The sequence below is a fragment of the Anomaloglossus baeobatrachus genome, chromosome 9 (genome assembly GCF_048569485.1).
Source record: "Anomaloglossus baeobatrachus isolate aAnoBae1 chromosome 9, aAnoBae1.hap1, whole genome shotgun sequence".
NCBI lineage: Eukaryota > Metazoa > Chordata > Amphibia > Anura > Aromobatidae > Anomaloglossus > Anomaloglossus baeobatrachus.
In genome coordinates this window covers 194,450,185-194,470,863 of record NC_134361.1, presented here as the reverse complement: position 1 = coordinate 194,470,863, position 20,679 = coordinate 194,450,185, and the positions used below count along the sequence as shown (strand labels likewise).

Sequence of the window (20,679 nt, the reverse complement as noted above, 5' to 3'; positions counted from 1 at the left end):
CGTACCCACTTCGGCTGGGGGTGAGCTTGACATGGTCTCGGGCGACCAGTTCCAGCGGCTGATGTGTGATGATTGGGTGCAGGGGTGCCCTCTGGCTGGTCTCGTCCTTCCTCCTTAGCGTGCAAGGGCCACACTCCCGGCACCAGGCTTCCACCGACTCCCGCATTCCACTCCAGTAGAACCGCTCTCTCAACAGCATCTCCAGCTTTTTCCACCCGAAGTGCCCGGCACCATCATGGTATGCCCGCAAAACAGTAGGCACATCAGCTTGGGGAATAACCAACTGGCAGATTTTCTCATGAGTCTTCGGGTTGATCAGCTCACGGTACAGCTTCCCTTGATGTAGATACAGCCGCTTCCGTTCTTTCCACAAGCGCTGGGCTTCGGCCGGGGCGGCAGGGTCTATCCCAACAGCACCTTGTTCCACCAGGGTCTTGACGAGGCGGACAGCCGGCGCCTGGTTTTGAGCTTCCTGCCACTCTTGACTGGGCCGTGGGTCCAAGTCCACCCGTTGTTGGTGTACCTGTATCCTCTCGGTTGAGGGCCGGTGAAATGCAGGTAACTCGATCTCCTCGAGGTCATCATCCTCGCACCCTTCTTCTGACAAATGGGGCATTCGGGAGAGTGCATCAGCATTAATGTTGACACGACCAGCACGGTACTTGATGGTGAAGTCATAGTTGGCTAGCCGGGCCACCCACCGCTGCTACAACGCGCCCAACTTGGCTGTATCCAGGTGAGTCAACGGATTGTTGTCCGTAAAAGCGGTGAATTTTGCTGCGGCCAAGTAGTGACGGAATCTCTCCGTGATAGCCCATACCAATGCCAGAAGCTCGAGCTTGAAGGAGCTGTAATTCTCCGGATTCCTTTCAGTCGGCCGAAGCTTCCGGCTAGCATAAGCAATTACTTTTTCTTTCCCATCCTGGACCTGGGACAGGACTGCTCCTAGCCCCACATTGCTGGCGTCTGTGTAGAGGATGAACGGTCAGCCATAGTCGGGATACGCCAGGACCTCTTCTCCGGTCAAGGCCGCTTTCAGCTGGCAGAAGGATTCCTCATGCTTGTCCTCCCACACCAGTGGGGCTCCGATGGGTCTACCACCTTTGGTCTGTCCCACGAGGAGATCTTGCATGGGGGCAGCCATCTTCGTGTACCCTTTGATAAAGCGCCGGTAGTACTCCACCAGACCCAGAAACTGCCTTACTTCCCTCACGGTGGTTGGTCTTGGCCAGCCCTGGATGGCAGTGATCTTCTCAGGGTCAGGGGCAACACCTTCTGCACTCACCACGTGCCCCAGGTACTGCACTCTGGGTTTCAGCAGGTGGCACTTAGAGGGCTTCAACTTCATCCCGTATTTGGCAAGGGACGCAAACACTTCGGCCAGGTGCTCCAGATGGGCTTCATACGTCTGGGAGTAAACAATCACATCATCCAAGTACAATAGGACGGTCTCGAAGTTTAGGTGTCCCAGACAGCACTCCATCAGCCGTTGGAAGGTTCCTGGGGCATTGCACAGCCCGAACGGCATACTATTAAACTCACAGAGCCCCATCAGGGTGGTGAAGGTGGTTTTCTCCCGATCTTCCGGGGCCACGGCCACCTGCCAGTACCCACTGGTGAGGTCAAGGGTAGAGAAGTAATTTGCAGTTCTCAGCGCGGCCAAAGACTCTTCAATCCGGGGCAGTGGGTAGGCATCTTTATGGGTTATCTGATTAATCTTCCGGTAGTCCACACACATCCGCATGGTACCATCCTTCTTCTTGACCAGTACCAACGGAGCGGCCCAGGGACTACAGCTGTCCCGAATAACCCCTGCCTCCTTCATATTCCTCAACATATCTTTGGCACACTGATAATGTGCAGGGGGAATAGGCCTGTACCTCTCTTTGATAGGGGGATGTTCCCCGGTGGGGATATGGTGTTGAACCCCCTTGATCTGCCCGAAGTCTAGTGGGTGTTTGCTGAAAACCTGTTCGTACTCCCGCACCACCCTGTATACCCCTGCTTTGTGATGTGTAGGGGTATCATCAGTGCCCACGTGTAGCTGCTGGTGCCACTCACCTACCTCCCCTTGCAGCGGGGAAGTGCTGGTAGTAGGTGGGGAGACGGAGGGACTGGCTTCATGGATGGTGTGGGGATCTAGGGTGAGTAGCTTGGCAATGGTGGCATACCGGGGAAGCCTGACTTCTTCCTCCCCACAGTTCAGCACCCTCACGGGCACTCTCCCTTTCTTCACGTCTACCACCCCTCGGGCGGCCATTACCGTGGGCCAGTGCTCAGAGGGTATGGGCTCCATCATGGCAGGGTAGTCACGCCCCTGAGGCCCTACCGCTGCTCTACACCAGATCATCATCTCACTCCTAGGGGGCACAAGCAACGGGGCCACATCCATCACTCTCACCCCACCAATCTCTCCTCCTGTTGAGTTTACATGCTGGCGGTACATCAAGGCTCGGATCTCTCGCTGCACAGCTCTCTGTCGGCTCCCCGCCGCCGTGGCGGCCAGCTGCTGCAGTAGGGCCAACACATCACCCATACAGTGCTCCATCACATTGGTTCCTAGCACTATCTTCGGGTTATGATCACTGGGTTCATTCATGATCACAATCATACCCTGGTGTTGCAGTTCAGCTTGCCCTACTGTCATAGCCACCTGTTTATACCCCACTTGGGTCAATGGGAGTCCATTGGCAGCAATTAGCGTTATACTAGTATCTGGGGGTGCCAGCTCGTCTATCCCCCAATACCGCTGGTACAACGTATATGGTATGGTAGTTACCTGGGATCCAGTGTCCAAGAGAGCCATCACCGGTATGCCGTCTACAACCACGGGAATGATGGGTCGGGCCCCAATATACCGGTCCCGCCAGTACGAAGGGCCACGGGGTTCTACTCCTGAGGGTTGGCCCGGGGCCCCAGGGGTTGCTCGTTTAACGGGCACTCTCTGATGTAGTGCCCAGGCTTACGGCACTTGTAGCAGATGGGAGGCCTGCTCCGCGGATTGTTACTACTTCTCCGCTGCATCCAGGGGACATCTTCAGGGCTGTCGGCAAGCTGTATCGGTGTTGAAGGCTGAGATCTGGTCAACGGTTGGAGTGCAGCAAGAATCTTGGCGAGGTCTCCGTCCATGCGACGGACCTGGGCTGCCAGTTCCTCCATAGTGCTGCTTGGGGCTGCAGGCGTTGGAGCGGTTGGTAGAGCAGGGGCCACCACCACAACGGGAGCTGTCTCGATGGGCCACGGGGCTGGCTCCAGGGCTTCTGAGGCTGGGGGCTGTAGTGCTTTAATGACCCGTTCTTTTAACACAGCAAAGTCCACATCAGGGTGTTCCAGGGCCCACAGCCGGAGTTGTTTGCGATCCTCAGGGGACCTCATCCCCTGCGCAAATTGCTCTACTAACATCTTGTTGCTATCCGCCTCATTAATAGGATTCACCCATTTCAGCGTGCGGAGGGCGGTTTGCAGACGTAAAGCATAGTCCCGAATGCTATCCCCAGCCCGTTGCCGGCACTGGTAAAACTGCATCCTCAGCTCAGCTTCAGTCCGGGTCTCGAAGGCAGTCTGTAGCTTCTCAAAGATGGTGGCTACAGAGAGCCGGTCCCCCTCGGCCCAGGTCTCCGCTTCCTGCTCCGCCGCACCGGTTAACTGGCCTAGCACTATCGCTGCACGTTGCTTATTAGTCAGGGGGTACAGCTCTAGCAACGGGTTAAGCTTTTTCCGGAAGGCCTGTAAGGCATCCGGTTTCCCGTCATACTGTGGTAGCCAGGCAGCTCCGGGCGCATAGGGCAAGGAGAACGGCATGACCTGAGCGAGCGCGGGGGCCGCGGCACCTCCCGCCAGCGCGGCCGGGACCTGGGCAGGCCCATTCCATCCGCGGGTGCCACCGCGGCTGCGACCACCGCTCCTCCAGCGGCTCCGTCGGGCGCAGACATCTTGTTTCCGTCCCCCTTAGCTTCTTTCCGGCCACTCCTTTATTGGGGCGGAGTTTTGGCCTTCGCGCCTCTGCTACTCGAGAAGACGCTCGAGCGGGAACTTTTCGCACCAAAGATGGCGACTTCTGGAAATTTTCAGCCGGATACCTCCGGCGGTCACAAGGCGCACCTCTACCCAACGGCAGAGCGGTAAGATCCTGTTCGTGACGCCAAGTTGTCGCGGGCGGAGGAGGGGACGCCGCCCTCTCCCACTGCTGCTCGACTCCGGCCGCCGCGGCTGCTGCGGCCTGCTGCTGCTCGGTGGCTCGAGCGGTGGGCCGTATCCCGGGGACTCTAGCAGCGCTCCTCGCCCGTGAGTGAAAGGGGGTTGTTGGGTGTGGGGATTGTTTATTGTCCGTGACGCCACCCACGGTTGTGGTGATTTGTAGCACCACCGCTGCTCAATATGGGGATCCCGGGAGTGGTGATGCGGAGCAGCCAGGTGTTGTGTTGCCCCTCCGTGGGTAGGGGTTGGTGATCCCGGGACCCAGTGATGGTGTGGAAAGGTGCAGGGCCTGGTGGGCACAGGGACGCGGGGGCAGCGCTGTGCCTTGCGGCACTGTGGTACTCACTCAGCCTGAGACGTTGACACAGTTTTACGGTAAACCACACGGCTGGAAAGACGGTTCCCACGGACGGCTGCACTTGCTCTCCCAGTAGGTAACGGTGATGTCCCTTTGACCTGCACCTAGTGTTTCTGTGTTGGTAGCGATGGGTTCCCACCGGTAACCCGCTCCCCGGCTTGGATATTGGCCGGGGGAGCCCTACTTTGCCCGCAGGCGCTGGCCCTGAGGAGCTGGTGCCCTGGCGGTGGCGGTGTTCCTCACTAATGGTCGGACGGTTGTCTTCAATCGGGACTTGGTTGTTGGGGGATCGACGTCCCCTTCACTGACGGATTCGGCAAATTATGGCGACTCCTAGCCTTGCCGGGGTCCGAGAGGCCCCTGCCCTGGTGCTGACTGTCATTTGTATACTGCTCCAGACCGCCGGGCCACTACTCGACCGCGGTCCTTCCAGCAACGTCCGAGCAGTCCCCCTCCAGACAATCACCGCTGTTGCTGACCTTGCTGACCTGTCCTGCACTTAGCTGGACTAACTTCAGGTCCTTCTACGCTCACTTTTGTTCCTTTTCTTCTTTGCTCCACTACCACTTCACTTTCACTTAGCTGTTTACTCCTTCCTCACTCTAGCTCTTCCCTGAGCTGACTCTCCGGTTCTTCCCGCCTCCAGGGTTGTGTACTCCTCGGTGGGCGGAGCCAACCGCCTGGCCCCCCCCCTGGTGTGAACATCAGCCCCTGGAGGAAGGCAACAAGGATTTGAGTAGCTTTGGTGTTCCTAACTGGGATGTAGGGTGTGGTGGTGTGATGACCTGTGACCCCTGGCTTGCCCAGGGCGTCACAGAACCATCTATTACACTATTCAACTAACCCCTCCCATTGTGAGCTAGTCCTAATACTTAACTACTTCTGACCCTGCTCACTGTCTATTTCAGGGCAGAACACAACCCTCTAATACGACAGTGAACAACATACATGAAAACATTACTACACTGTACACTATACATTACACGGGAGTGTTTCGGGGGGACTGGCAGATCAGGATAAGGTGGTAAATATCCCAATCACCAGTCGGGGCCCACCGTGCTCCAGATGACAAAGGAGCTCCTGGCAACCCGAAGGTTAGGCGGAGAATACAGAGCTGGGTGGCTCTGAGATAACTCAGGAGACCTGGGAAGCAGTCACGTGTGTAGGAACACGTCAGATCGGACGACAACCCAGTTAGCGTTTCAGTGTACCTATGGAACTACACCGACCACGTGTGCAGGGAACACGTCAGGCCGGGTGGTGACCACGTAGCATTGACCGGAAGACCGCCGTGAAAGCGCCCTGCCGGCCACGTGTGTACGACACGTCAGATTGAGCAGTCCCCCGATTAGCGTTTCTGGCCACCAGGGCTCTCAACTGGCCACGTGTGTACAGGACACGTCAGGCCAGTTGGTCACACTGGTAGCGATGACTGGGAAGCCGATACGAGGGGAACAGGGTCCACACACCCAGCCCAGTAACTCCCTGTTAATGCCACAGGGGGTCCTGGGGTATGCTTTCCGTGTGCGTATGGGACACAACTGGACAGGTGGCACAGCAGCCACAGGCCAGTTAACTCCACTGGGCTGCACAAGCAGGACTGGATGGTAGGAAGTCCGGCGCCTGACCCTAATGCGCTGAGCCACGGGTGTCTTAGCATGACAAGCACCAGACGCCTAACCCTACCTACCGCTTCCAAACAAAGGCTTATGCCGCAATCGGCTCTATACATGGAGGTGTGCTCACAACAAGCATATGAGAAGACTGCGAACCTCCATGTTGTCTCCAGCCCCTTTTTATAACCTGGGTCTTCCCCAAACCCAGAGTGGACAACAATGGCACCTCCAGGGTCCAATAGCGGAATGCCATGTCATCAGCGACATCACCAGCGGCCTATCCGGAACTGCCACGTCACTGATGACCTCATGGCTGCCACGCCCCAAACACCTCACCAGTCATCGTCTGACGACCAATGGTGAGGTGCCGTGTCATAGGGGCGGGCCTATCAGAACCTGCCACCTCACGGACATGCCCAGTGAAGTCCTTACCGGACCTAGCCTCTGATACACTAAGTGCCTGAGCATGCTCAGTAGCCTGAACAACAGTCTCAGAAATCAGACTATCTGCCTGAGCATGCTCAGTAGGCACAACACAGGACTTAGACACGGCACGATGTCCAAGTAGCTGTGCAAAGAGGCTTTTCGCACTAAGTGTAGGAGCATGCTCAGTAGCCTTAGAAATCAGGCTGAGTATGCTCACTAGGCGAAATACTGGACTTAGGCTCTGGTTGGGGTAAATCGATGCGCACATGCGCACTAGCTGCCTCTCCACACTTAGACATGGAGGAGGAAGCAGCCAGCTGGACGACCCGAGGCACGGTCAAAAACAGGTAGCCGGCACCTGGGCGCAACAGGAACCGCAGCAGGCTGCTTGCGGCTATGGTGCCGCCGATTCGTAACAGGAGTACATTATATCACATTAGCTTTATGATGACACAGGATATATCACAGTTCACAAAAGACAATATTTACAAAAAACGCAAGACATTATTCACATTACAATACATGACAATACAACGATTAGTGTCTTCTGTGCCTGGAACATGACAGCAACAGTCTACGCCGCCTACATTTTCATCAATGTACATCTTCCAAGGCCTCCATGTACACGAGGCAAAAAAGATGAAGAACTAAAGTATGATGTCATGTGGAAATTAGAAGTGACTCCAGACCTTGGTGACATTCATGAAAGCCCCTGGCTTGTTGGGTTCTTCTTATATATGAGCCCAGTCTTGAGTCATTTTGATCCCCCAGTAGATAGCCCAAGGATATACCCAGTCCACATTCTTACACTAGAACAGACCTCAATGTCCAGTAGAAGACAACCTTAATTGGAACTGATTTAGAAATCAATAATTTCCCACCAAGGAATCAGTTTGCAGGTTCTTCAGCCAGGTCAGTAGTTCATGGCCACCTGACAGAAGCATGGTGAAACGTCTCCTCCTCTTTAGATTTGTAGTCGTGCTGTGATGTCATCAATGTGGTGTTATGAGTGCAGGACGTCGCATCAAAACTAGGAATCAAAACAAGGAGGAGGCGGTTTTCAGGTCTCCTGTCTGGTGGCCATGGTCTACTGACCTTATTTGTGAATTGATTTACTCATCTCAACCACCTAGGTCTATTTCCAATGGGATGATCCTCAAATCTTCCATTAGAGCTCATTAATGAGATGTCCTGTGTCTGAAATGGATCTAAAAGTAGACATCCACCTATTCTGCGTAAACAAGGGTGGACTCTCGGTCTTATTTGGTCTGATGGGCTGAAGGAAACCTAGACTTCGAAAGGCCATCACTGATGCTATGGATGAATGTCTAGGAAAAAACTTGAGCTCAAAGGTACCATCTAGCGTTACTTGTAACACCAAGTACTGGAAATTCATTGCTACGTGCCAGGGCAAAGTATGATTACTGAGGTTCAACTGAAGACGAGTCTCCATAATTCTCCTCTGGTTCTTTCAGATGGGCCGACGATGGAAGGATAGTGACCGGGAAGACTTCTTGGATGATTTAGTATCTGAAAATGAAGAGGAACTTCAAGCACAAAGACTAAACTCTCCACCTCAGCAACAGGTACAGATCTAACACCGTAACAAGCTGTCTCAACCCTGAAATAGTTGAATAGTAAAAATCCTTTCATCCAACATAAATGGAAGCAGGAGCCTCCTGACTCCTACAGATGGAAAATTTGGGGGGAGATACGTAGAGAGCAGCTGAATTTCCTTCTGTTCTTTAGAGGATATGACACTACCAGAGATGTCATGCAGCAGCTAACTCCCTTTTTCTATTGAGAACACATGTATGCTCAGAACCGCAGCGTATGCTTGTGTATGGTGGGGTTGGGCACTAGCATTCAGCCAACAGCTATGTGATGTGTATGGCCAGCTTTAAAGAGAATTTGTCGACAGGTATTTACTATGTAAGCTGAGAGCAGCATGCTGTAGGAGCTGAGAGTAGGATTCCAGTGATGTGTCACTTATTAGGCTGTTTTTTGTTGTGTCAATAGAATCAGTGTTTTATCAGCAGGAGATTATCACTAGAGGAGTAGGTGTTTCGTGCCTCTAGTCCTCCTGTTCTATTTTCATTAACTAGTCCATTGTCTATGGACACCTTAAAGAACTATTCTAGTTTTGGAAAACCCCTTTTCCCTGGTGCAACTTGTGTTAAAAAAGCAAACTGTACTTTACTCACCCTCCCGGATCCTTAGCTGAGTTCCCTCTGCTGCTCCATTGGTGTTTATTATTGTCTGCAGCGCTGATGTCACATTGACAGCGCTGCAACCAATAACTGAGCTCAACATCTCTGCCCTGTGTAGACAACATGAGCTGGTGAGCTCACTGATTGGCTGCAGCGCTGACATCACATGGACAGCACTGCAACCAATAACTGAGCTGAACAGCTCTGCCCTGAGAAAATGACATGAGTTGCTGAGCTTACTGATTGGCTGCAGCGCAACATCACATTGACAGCACTGCAGCCAATAACCGGGCACTCACTGATTGGATGCAGCGCTGTCGTCACATCATTGACAGCGCTGCAACCAATAACTAAGCTCAACAGCGCCGCCCTGTGTAGATGACATAAGCTGCTGAGCTTACTGATTGGCTGCAGTGCTGACATCACATTGACAGCACTGCAACAAATAACTGAGCTCAACAGCTCTGCCCTGACTTGCGACATGAGCTGGTGAGCTCACTGATTGGCTGCAGCGCTGTCGATGTGATGTCAGCTCTGCAGACAATAACAGCCACCAGGACACCAGAAGCAGCCGTGGAATCTCAGTTATGGACCTGGGGAGGGTGAGGAAAGCACAGTTTGTTTGTTTTTAAAAAAACAAACCACCTGGGAAACAGAGGGTTTCAGAAATTGAACCCCCCTCCCTTAAATATTTTGTGGTTATTTTATTGTCTCTGTACTATGATGAGTTTTCTTCTTATTTTAGGTTGAGAATGAAGAAGTTGAAGGAAGCCCTAAGTCTCCCCGACCTTTCCCTCATCCAGCAGGCTTAAGCCGTAGTCAGGAACTGGACAGTGGAGTGGGAAGGACAGATGAAAGCACCCGAAATGATGAAAGTTCTGAACACGACATTTTGGGTGACGACCAAACCAGCAGTGCAAATACCCCAGGAAGTCAACGCCGTCTGCGCTTCTTACGGGCAGACGCACAGCATCCTCTCCAGTGCCGTGAATTTCACCATAGCTTGGACTCCTTGCTGGCAGCTGATGGATCGGCACCTTACAATGAGGTTCTTCCACCAGGCGCCGGATTAACCGATGAGGAGTATGAGAGATATCGAGAACTGCTGGAAATTACTTGCCACATGGAGAATGGAAATGGACCTGCTTTTCTTTATGCTTCGCGACAGGGTGGCTTAGATGTCAATCGCAATGAAAGTGTTTTACGTGAGATGGCGGTACTGGAGGAGGAGCTGCGGCATCTGGAGTTCAAGTTCCGTAATGTCCTAAGAGCACAAAAAATGCAACAATTACGGGAGCGGTGCATGAAAGCCTGGCTCTTAGAGGAAGAGGACAGTCTTTATGAGTTTGTGGGTGGGGGAAGTGGGAACAATGATGGTTCCACCAAGCTTCCAGATATCACAGAACTCCCAGAAAGGTCAGATAAGGACAGCACCAGCGCATATAACACTGGCGAGAGTTGCCGGAGTACTCCACTAATGATGGAACCGCCATTACCACTAGACAGTCCCTTACGGAGGATTAATGATCCCTCTGGTGCATTTTCCCAAGCAGCAGAAGGGATTTCATCTAATGCTAACGTGAGCAGAGGACATGGCAAGAAAGTGCCTCCATACCCCGGTAGTCCAGAGCCTGTGCCATCAAAATTTCGATCTTTGTGTCGGGAAGGGCGACATACAACTGAGGAAAGGTTAAGAAGAGCAACAAAACAAGGGAACGAGTTAGATCGGGGAAGTCGTGAGAACAGCCCATATCTCAGCAGACGCCAACGTTCCCAAAGCAGAGAACGTTACCGAAGCTGCCTCCAGTTGGTCCAACCGAGAAGCCTTGATGAACTAGAGGTGGACACTATGTGTACAAAAGCTATGGGGGCTTCACAAGGCAACCACTCCCATATAGAGCCAAGAATGGAATGGAAAGTAAAAGTGAGAAGCGATGGTACCCGTTATGTGGCCAAACGTCCGGTTAGAGATCGTCTCTTGAAAGCAAGAGCCATGAAGATTAAAGAAGAGCGTAGCGGGATGACCACCGATGATGACGCCATGAGCGAGATGAAGATGGGGCGTTACTGGAGCAAAGAAGACAGGAAAAGACATCTGACGAGAGCTCGGGAGCAAAGAAAGAGAAGGGAATTCATGATGCAGAGCAGGTTAGACTGCCTGAGAGAACAGCAACAGCAGCAGGGTGCAGACGGCAAAGGCGAGATGAGCATCATCGCCCTCAGCCACCGGAAGACTATGAAGAAGCGTAATAAGAAGATCTTAGATAACTGGATCACCATCCAAGAAATGTTGGCTCACGGGACTCGCTCCGCTGATGGAAAACGGGTTTACAATCCACTGCTCTCTGTGACCACCGTCTGAGCATCCAAAACGCCAAGCAATCCTTGCCAAATCAGAACCGCTCTACTTTCTGTCTTTGTGCCACACCAACCATCCTTGGAGACTCTCTTTACTCTTTAGGTTTTCCATTCAGTTCCATTTTTTTAGATTTTTTTTGTACGTTCCTCAGTCTTTGGGGGACACCTAAAACACAGGGTTAACTTTCAAACCAGCTCTTGCTTGTAGAATTTCACAACTTCAAAGACATTTTCGAAGTTTCTCTACTCTGGACTGGTCCAGCGTTGGAGGAAACAAAAAAAAACACAAAACGTTAAGCAAATAGGTGGATGAGACAATCCATCATCGAGCTTGGAATGAAAAACGGAGCACAATTTACCTTCTAAAAAAACAGTAAGTTTGCAAAAGTGGTATTTCTTTCTAAAGGTGTGGCCCTTATACATGGCTTTGTTGAAAAATACGGTTACGGAACTGGTTAAAAAAAAAAACAAAGAAAAAAAAGACTAAATGCTGCCACCTGGTGGTGAAAGAGCACATTGCAACAGCGACAAAGTCTAATTTGATGACGAAGAACAATAATAGCACAGGGATGGAGGTCGTTTTGAGATTTGGATAAAGAATCTGCCTTTTATCTCGTGGACACAACTGCTCGTTACAAGGCGTTGTGCAGGCTCATGTCTTAGAGGATTTAACTTGTCTATTGTTTCCAATGTGATTGTGATCTCGAGATCTGATTTCAAAACTGTTTCTGTTTCCACAATTCTGTTTGACATTGAATGTGAGAGCCTGAGAGCGAGGAAAGTGGTGAGTCTGGTACAAAAGGTGCATGACGTGGAAGTATTTTTGCTGGGAGCAAAAAGTTCTTTCTTCGTCCATTTCTTTTTCATTTGGAGATTCCATGATTTGTTTTGATGAGACACGACAGTAAATGTGGTCGTCATCTCACCACCTTCATCCACCACCTTTAGAAGTATACATGAAAAAATACCGGCACTACTGACAAAATTAAACCTCGGTGCAGGATATTGTAGACCAGAGGTCCCCAACCTTTCTGACCTTGAGAGCCATATCTATCTCTGAAAGATGTTCGCAAGCCACATTCAGCCTTGAGAGTGGTTCCCGAGCCACATTCAGCCTTGAGAGTGGTTCCTGACCCACATCCAGTCCTAAGAGTGGTTCCTGAGACACAGTCAGCCTTGAGAGTAGTTCACGAGCCACATTCAGCCTTGAGAGTGGTTCCTGACCCACATTCAGTCCTGAGAGTGGTTCCTAAGCCAAATTCAGCCATGGAAGTGGTTTCTAAGCCACATTCAGCCCTGAGAGTGGTTCCCGAGCCACATTCAGTCCTGAGAGTGGTTCCTGAGACACATTCAGCCTTGAGAGTAGTTTCCGAGCCACATTCAGGCTTGAGAGTGGGTCCCAAGCCACATTCAGCTCTGAGAGTGGTTCCTGACCCACATTCAGTATTCAGAGTAGTTCCTGACCCACATTCAGCCTTGAAAGTGGTTCCTGAGCGACATTCAGCCCTGAGAATGGTTCACGAGCCACAATCAGCACTGAGAGTGGTTCCTGAACCACATTCAGTCTTGAGAGTGGTTCCTGAGCCACATTCAACCATGAGAGTGGTCCCTGAGCCACATTGAGCCCTGAGAGTGGTTCTGAGTCACCTTGAGGCTTGAGTGTGGTTCCTGAGCCACATTCAGCCCCGAGAGTGGTTTCTAAGCCATATTCAGCTCTGAGAGTGGTTCCCGAGCCACATTCACCCCCGAGAGTGATTTTTCAGTCCCATTCAGCCCTGAGAGTGGTTTCTTTGCCACATTCAACCCTGAGAGTAGTTCTTGAGCCACATTCAGCCCTGAGAGTGGTTCCTGACCCACATTCAGTCCTGAGAGTGGTTCCTGACCCACATTCAACCATGAGAGCACATGCGCACTACAATACTTTGCACATCAAAGCGTGCATGTGCAGGAGCACAATGGACACCACTATGTGGATGATGTAGGATGCGTAAAATTTCCTTTTAAGGGTCTGAAGAGGCGATGACTAACACCAAGATTCAAGACGCAACACTGTAAATCAGTTGTGTTCCTTTTAACTCAAAGGGTTTGTCCCACAATTACAGATTATCACCTATCGGTGAACTTGGTATGATCGGTGGAGACTCCACTGCCGGGACCCCTACTGATCATAAGAATGGAGTACCGTAGTAGCTACTTCTTTCATAGTCTGTGGTACTGGGTTGTACTCAGCTATCTCCATCAATGCCCAATGCTAAAAAAAAAAGGAGGTCAACGGGAAACAAGTTCTCCCGATTTATGTAATAACCCCCAACTTGTCCTTAAGTGATAAGTTGTAATTTTGGAATATCTCCTTCACATTGATTTCTATCCATCAAGCTCTCTCGTCAAAGGCAACAAAATTCCCTATTCCCTACACTATTCCTAAAGAAGGGATGTCATTTCAAAAATTTACAAAAAATTACAAAATGTAGAAACAATATTTTGCTCACATCAGCAAAAACGTTAGTAATACTGCTTCCTTATAGACAAAAATATGTACATAACGATAACGATATGTGACCAGGCTCATTTTTTTACATTTTCTGTTAATTTAATTAAATATTATAATTATGTGAAATTTCCATATGGCAGAATATAAACCCTACATTAATAAAATATATTTAGTATGTACATATAAGTGGAATTTGTGTTCTATAAATTTAGTAAAACATCCTAAGATTTCCTGAAAGATGAGTCTTATAGGTTCTCCTTATTCCCTCCCACTTAAAAAGGAGCTGTCACTAACTATAAATATGTTTATTATTGCCTGGTGTAAAAGCCGCTGTTCTCCTGAATCCGGCGCTGTTCTTCTTTTGTTCCTGCTCCTCTCTGTTCCCGAGATATGGCCCTCTATTTGTTGTGTATAAATATAGCATTTTAGCCAAGTGGGCGTGGCTGTCAATAAGAATGAGAGGTGAAGATCATGCCCACTTGGCTAAAATTCTATACTTGTATACCTTCATATATATCATCACCTCTCATTCTTATGGAGAGCCACGCCCACTTGGCTAAAATGCTATATTTATATACCTTTTTCTTATATATCTTCACCTCTCATTCTTATTGAGAGCCACGCCCACCTAGCTAAAATGCAATATTTACATACCTTTTTCTTATACATCTTCACCTCTCATTCTTATTGAGAGCCACGCCCAGTTGGATAAAATGCAATATTTACATTCTTTTTCTTATATATCTTCACCTCTCATTCTTTTTGAGACCCACGCCCACTTGGCAAAAATGCTATATTTATATACCTTCTTATATATCATCACCTCTCATTCTTATTGAGAACCACACCTACTTAGCTAAAATGCTATATTGATATACCTTCTTCTTATATATCTTTACCTCTCATTCTCATTGAGAGCCACGCCCACTTAGCTAAAATGCTATCTCTATATATACTGTGTGTATATACATATATATATATATATATATATATATATATATACTTCTTATATATCTTCACCTCTCATTCTTATTGAGTACCATGCCCACTTAGCTAAAATGCTATATTTATATACCTTTTTCTTATACATCTTCACCTTTCATTCTTATTGAGAGCCACACCCACTTGGCTAAAATGCTATATTTACATATATGTTTCTTATATATATCTTCACCTCTCATTCTTATTGAGTACCATGCCCACTTAGCTAAAATGCTATATCGATATACCTTCTTTTTATATATCTTCACCTCTCATTCTTATTGAGAGCCACGCCCCCTTGGCTAAAATGCTCTCAATAAGACTGAAAGGTAAAGACGATCTCCCCCGCTTGGTTAAAGAAACTAGATTTAAAATACGGGGAAAAAGGGGTCACTCATTTCTCAAGGACGCAAAAGAAAAACAACGCCGGATAGGTGTCAGGTCCTTGTTAAGTTTCCCCGACCATTGGTCTACCTATTCCGATATGATTAAATAATATTTTGACCATATTAATCAGATTCAGACATATAAAGGGAGATCTGTTATGATTTTTGGATTGGAAATTAACTTGAAATTAGCATAAAATATAAATATTAGAAAATCCTAAATTTATATGGAGACATCTCCCAGTCAGGATCCTCAAAAAAAAAAAAGGTTCTCTTGCTTTGGAGGATCAGTCATTTCCATCTTTAGACACACAGCTTTATTCATTTTAATAATTACCATGCAATACCTGATTTCTCCTGCGGGAGTGCTGTTGGGAAACTGCACAGCTCTTAGGTGATTGCTGCTGATCGCTGTGATCAGATTACAGTTCGGGGAGTCTCCTAACAAAGAGGGTGCCTGAAGCTTGTTACATAAATCATCAGATATTCTAACGAGTTAAATAATTAAAATTAATTGAGTTTCTGCTACTAACATTGTAATTAGAAGATATAAAATAGAGAGAAATGCTAATTCCATAAACGATTGTAAATTCATCCTACAACCCATAAAGAAGGGGACCATGAATGACGAGAAGGAACTCTTAGGTCACTTTCACACTACGTTCCTCTCCCCATTCAGTGGCCCCATCAGGGCTTCCGTCCGAACGCCCGCAAATAGGATTTCGGACGTATGCGCCGACGGGGCCACTGACTATAATGGAGCAGACGGAGTCACTGTAGGCTCTGTCATGCACCATTTTCGGGATTATACGCCTATTGGATACCCAGATGTAGTAGATTGCGTCTGGGTGTCCGCCTCCAGTAAGTATATACTCCCGAAAATGGAGTACGACAAAGCCCACGGTGACGCCATGTGCACTAATATTGTCAGTCACCCCGTCGGCACATACGTCCTAAACCTGTTCAGATGGAAGCCCCGACGGGAACACTTAATGAGTAGAGGAATGCAGTGTGAAAGCATCCTTACCCGTAACGGGCGCTCCCACAAATGTCCTTCCAATTCAGCATCCATCCTTCATTGCAGTGGTGCCTTCCAGGTCCACCTCTCAGGCTCGATGAGTAGATGGCGACTGAAAGACTTGTGTTTGATTTCTCTTGTGGGTCGTCTGTTTGACTTTCTTTCAATCTTCATTGTTATGGTGTCTCATCTTCTCTACTATTGGGTCGAGAATCTTAATAAACTTTTACCTTTCTTATAGGAGGGAAATGGTGTCAGACTGTTATTTATTCATTTCACTTGGCCAAATTTGGGTATTTAGCGACACATCAAAAATAGTCATGAGTCAAGTGCTCGTTACACGAATCGAGCAGGTCAGATGCTCGGACAGGCTTGATTCGAGTAATGAGTATAATGGAAGTCAATGGGGAACTCAAGCATTTTTTCAGAAGACTGCCCTAGGAGGGTTGGGGGTGCTGGAAAATAGATGGAAACAGCATAGGGAAGACGCCTCTATGCATCTCTAACCCCAGGTAACTAAATAAATAAGTAATTTAAAAAATGACGTGGAGTCCCTCATTTTTGATAACCAGTCAAGGTAAAGCAGACAGCTGGCGGCTGGTATTATCAGGCTGGGAAGGCCCATGTTTATTTGGCCCTTCCCAGCCTAAAAATAGCAGCCCTCAGCTGCCTCTTAAGTGACACATCCAGTAGATGCCCCAATTCTGGCACCTTGACCAGCTCTTCCAAATTGGTCTGGTGCGTTGGCAATTGGGGTAATACTTGTGGAGTTGATGCAAGCTGTGAATTGACAGCTGGCATTAATCCCATGGGTTAGTAATGGAGAAGCGTCTATCAGACATCCCCATTACTAACCTAGTAGTGTAAAAAAAAACACAGGCAAGGGTAATTGTAAATTGCGGTAATATTTTCGGGGTTGACGCTAGCTGGGAATTGACAGCTGGCATTAAGCTCAGGGGTTAGTAATGGAGAAGCGTCTATCAGACACCACCATTACTAACCCAGTAATGAAAAAAAACCACAGACACAGGTAAAAAGTTTATTTGCATGATAACTCCCCCACACTATCTCTCATTCACCAATGTATTATCAAAAATGTTCCCACGAAGGTCCTCTGTCATAGTCCACGATCTACGAATACAACTCCGGCGACTCTGACTAGCAGTATAGTACAGCCATTCACAGACACCCGGTAGTGACAACAACTCTCATGAAAGCCTCCGAGTCAACACTGCGCTCAGTGAGACCCTGACGAACGTTGTTGTCACTATGCAGTGCCTGTGAATAGCTACATTTTACTGCTATTCACAGTCACTGGAGCTGCATTCTTGGGTTGTGGACTATGACGGAGCTTCAAGGGAACATTTTTTATAATAAATTGGTAAACAAGGGATACTGTGGGGAAATCTTTATTCAAATAAAATATTTTTCCCATATGTGACTTTTTTTGTTTTCACATACTGGGTTAATAATGGGAGTGTCTGATAGACGCCTCTCCATTACTAACCCTGGGCTTGATGCCAGCTGACATTACACAGCTGAAATCAACCCTGAAAATATTACACCAATTGCCACCGCACCAGGATAATTGGGAATAGCCAGGACAAAGCACTGGGGTGGCTGCGGGCTGATATTTTTAGGCTGGCAAGGGCCAAATAACCATGGGCCCTCACAGCCTGATAATAGCAGCCCCCAGCTGTCTGCTTTAACCTGGCTGGTTATCAAAAATAAATAATTTATTAGGTTAAACAAGGCTAAAAACACCGTTTAGTGCCACATGAAAGGGTTCCCCCACCCTAGTCCCATGTGATACCCGTGAGAGAAGCCTGTTGAGAAATGATTGCCACTCCATATTTAAAGGGATCTCTGGCTTCACCTTTCTATACGCCATCAGTGTCACAAATAATAAAATCAACTGATACTCGCCCTCCCCATGTCCATTTTAATTGCGGCTCTGATGATTATTTACTGGGTGCATCGATATCAAGAATGCTGCAGCCAATTACTGGACTAAGCAGCAGTGCCAAGAGGACCCCAAGCTTATACGATTCAGTACTGGGCTATAAAACAGAAATGATAGGATTAGATTAGAACCCAATAATAAAGTAAAATATGGAATACATGGAAACAACTCATAAAACGCAGCCAAGACCACTGCCCAAAGCCGTCCAAGACCACTGCCCAAAGCCGTCCAAGACTAATATCACATCACGCCATACAAAGTGATAATGGCTTTCTTATTAATATATATGGTAATATAGTAATGAGACACATATCAGATACATACATCTAACGCTGACATAATACTTCTAGAGTTGTGGATGTAAAATAACGCAATCACTAAAGTCACATAGTCCAAGTAATTAAAAGGCTACGTATCAGATAAATTACTCGTTACACCCATCATATTAGTAACCAGAGATGTATCGGGTCCTGGTCGTCATTATTCTTGCTTTATTATCTGGCCTAAAACTCATTATAAAACACAATAGAAGACCTGAAAGACTTAATTCCCACCGGATTCCCATTCTATAAAAGCCTCCAGACAGAGCTCCATTCCCACCGGTTTCCCATGCCATGAAAGCCTCCAGACGGAGCTCCATTCCCACCGGTTTACCATTCTATGAAAGCCTCCAGACGGAGCTCCATTCCCACCAGTTTCCCATTCCATGAAAGCCTCCAGATGGAGCTCCATTCCCACCAGTTTCCCATTCCATGAAAGCCTCCAGACGGAGCTCCATTCCTCCATTCCCACCAGTTTCCCATTCCATGAAAGCTTCCAGACAGACAGAGCTCCATTCCCACCAGTTTTCCATTCCATCATTCCATGAAAGCCCCCAGACGAAGCTCCATTCCCATCGTTTCCCATTCCATGAAAGTGTGTCGCCCTGGGCAAGCCAGGGGACACAGATCACACACCACCACACCCTACATCCCAGGTAGGAACACCAAAGCTGAACCAAAAATCCTTGTTGCCTTCCTCCAGAGGCTGATGATTTACACCAGGGGGTGGGCCAGACGGTTGGCTCCGCCCACCGAGGAGATCACAGCTCTGGAGGCGGGAGAAACCAGGCAGTCCAGTGAGGGACATGAAAAAGTAAACAGCTAAGTGAAAGTGAAGGAAAGAAAAGGTAGTAAAGGAGGAAGGCAAGAGTGGTGACAGAACAGAAGGAGTGTGCAAAGCCTGAAGTAGTCCAGCTGTGTGCAGGACAGGTCAGCAAGGTCAGCAACGGCGGTGACTGTCTGGAGGGGGACCGTTTGGAAGTTCCTGGAAGGACCCCGTAGGCTGTGCGCCCGGCGGTCTGGAGCAGTGTTCCGAAGGACAGTCAGCACCAGGGCAGGGGCCTCTCGGACCCCGGCAAGGCTTGGAGTCGCCATAATTTGCCGAATCCATCAGTGAAGGGGACGCAGATCCCCCAACAACCAAGTCCCGATTGAAGGCAACAGCCCAGCCAGTGTAAAAGAGACACCGCCACCGCAAAGGCACCAGTTTCTTAGGGCCAGCGCCTGCGGGCAAAGAGTAGAGCTCCTCCGGTCCAGCTTGAAACCGGGGAGCGGGTTACCGGTGGGGACCCATCGCAACCAACAAGTACACAGAGGTGCAAGGAAGAGGGACATCACCGTCACCTACTGGGAGAGCAATTGCAGCCGTCCGTGGGAACGTCTTACCAGCCGTTTGGTTTACCGTACAAACTGTGTCAACGTCTCAGGCTGAGTGAGTACCACAGTGCCGCAAGGCACAGCGCTGCCCCCGCGTCCCTGCACCCACCAGGCCCTGCACCCCTCAAGCCATCACCGGGCCCCGGGATCACCAACCCCTACCCACGGAGGGGCAACACAACACCTGGCTGCTCCGCATCACCATCTCCGGGATCCCCGTATTGAGCAGCGGTGGTGAAATCACCACAACCGTGGGTGGCGTCACGGACAATAAACAATCCCCACACCCAACAAACCCCTTTCACTCACGGGCGAGGAGTGCCGCTCGAGAAACCCCCGGGATCCGGCCCACCGCTCGAGCCACCACTGAGCAGCAGCCGCCGGACCCGAGCAGAAGGGGTGAGCGTAGTGTGCTGACACCCTCCTCCCCGCCCGCGACAACTTGGTGTCACGAACAGGATCCTACCGCTCTGCCGTCTGGTAGAGGTGCGCCTTGTTACCGCCGGAGGTATCCGGCAGAAAAATTTCAGAAGACGCCATCTTTGGCGCGAAAAGTTCCCGCTCGAGCGTCTTCTCGAGCAGTAGAGGCGCGAAGGCCAAAACCCCGCCCCGAGAGAGGAGGGGCCGAAAAGAGCTAAGGGGGACGCGATGGCGGCTGGACGCATGTAGCTGCAGCTATAAAAGCAGGGACGCCAGGACTCTGCAGACATACCGTTCCTGGAAAGAAAAGAAGCCATCATGTGGATGCCGTCCCGCGACACCGTAGCACCCGCGCCTGGAACCGCGGCGTGGGTGGAAATCCGAACTGCGCAGCTCTACCAAAGGCTGCAGGTGAAAATGCAGCTCCTCATGGAGGAGTGGGAGGCCGACATGGCGGACGTTGTAGCCACCGTGCGGAGACGCGAGGAGGAGGCGGAGAAAGGGAGGGTGAGTGACCCACGTCCCGATGCCCTTGAAGGGCCGGTCATCGCGGCTGTG

General features: G+C 49.5%; 1 protein-coding gene across 2 annotated transcripts in view; it reads left to right on the top strand.

The window, feature by feature from the left end:
- PDZD4 (PDZ domain containing 4) overlaps nucleotides 1–16,290 on the top strand; it is a 180,131-nt gene extending 163,841 nt beyond the window's left edge. For both annotated transcript variants that reach the window (XM_075324171.1, XM_075324170.1), the window contains exons 7-8: nucleotides 8,073–8,183; nucleotides 9,553–16,290. In XM_075324171.1, coding sequence (XP_075180286.1) covers nucleotides 8,073–8,183; nucleotides 9,553–11,169 — 1,728 coding nt within the window. In that variant the 3' untranslated portion in view covers nucleotides 11,170–16,290. The remainder of the gene's footprint in view (nucleotides 1–8,072; nucleotides 8,184–9,552) is intronic.
- The last annotated feature ends 4,389 nt before the right edge of the window (nucleotides 16,291–20,679 follow it).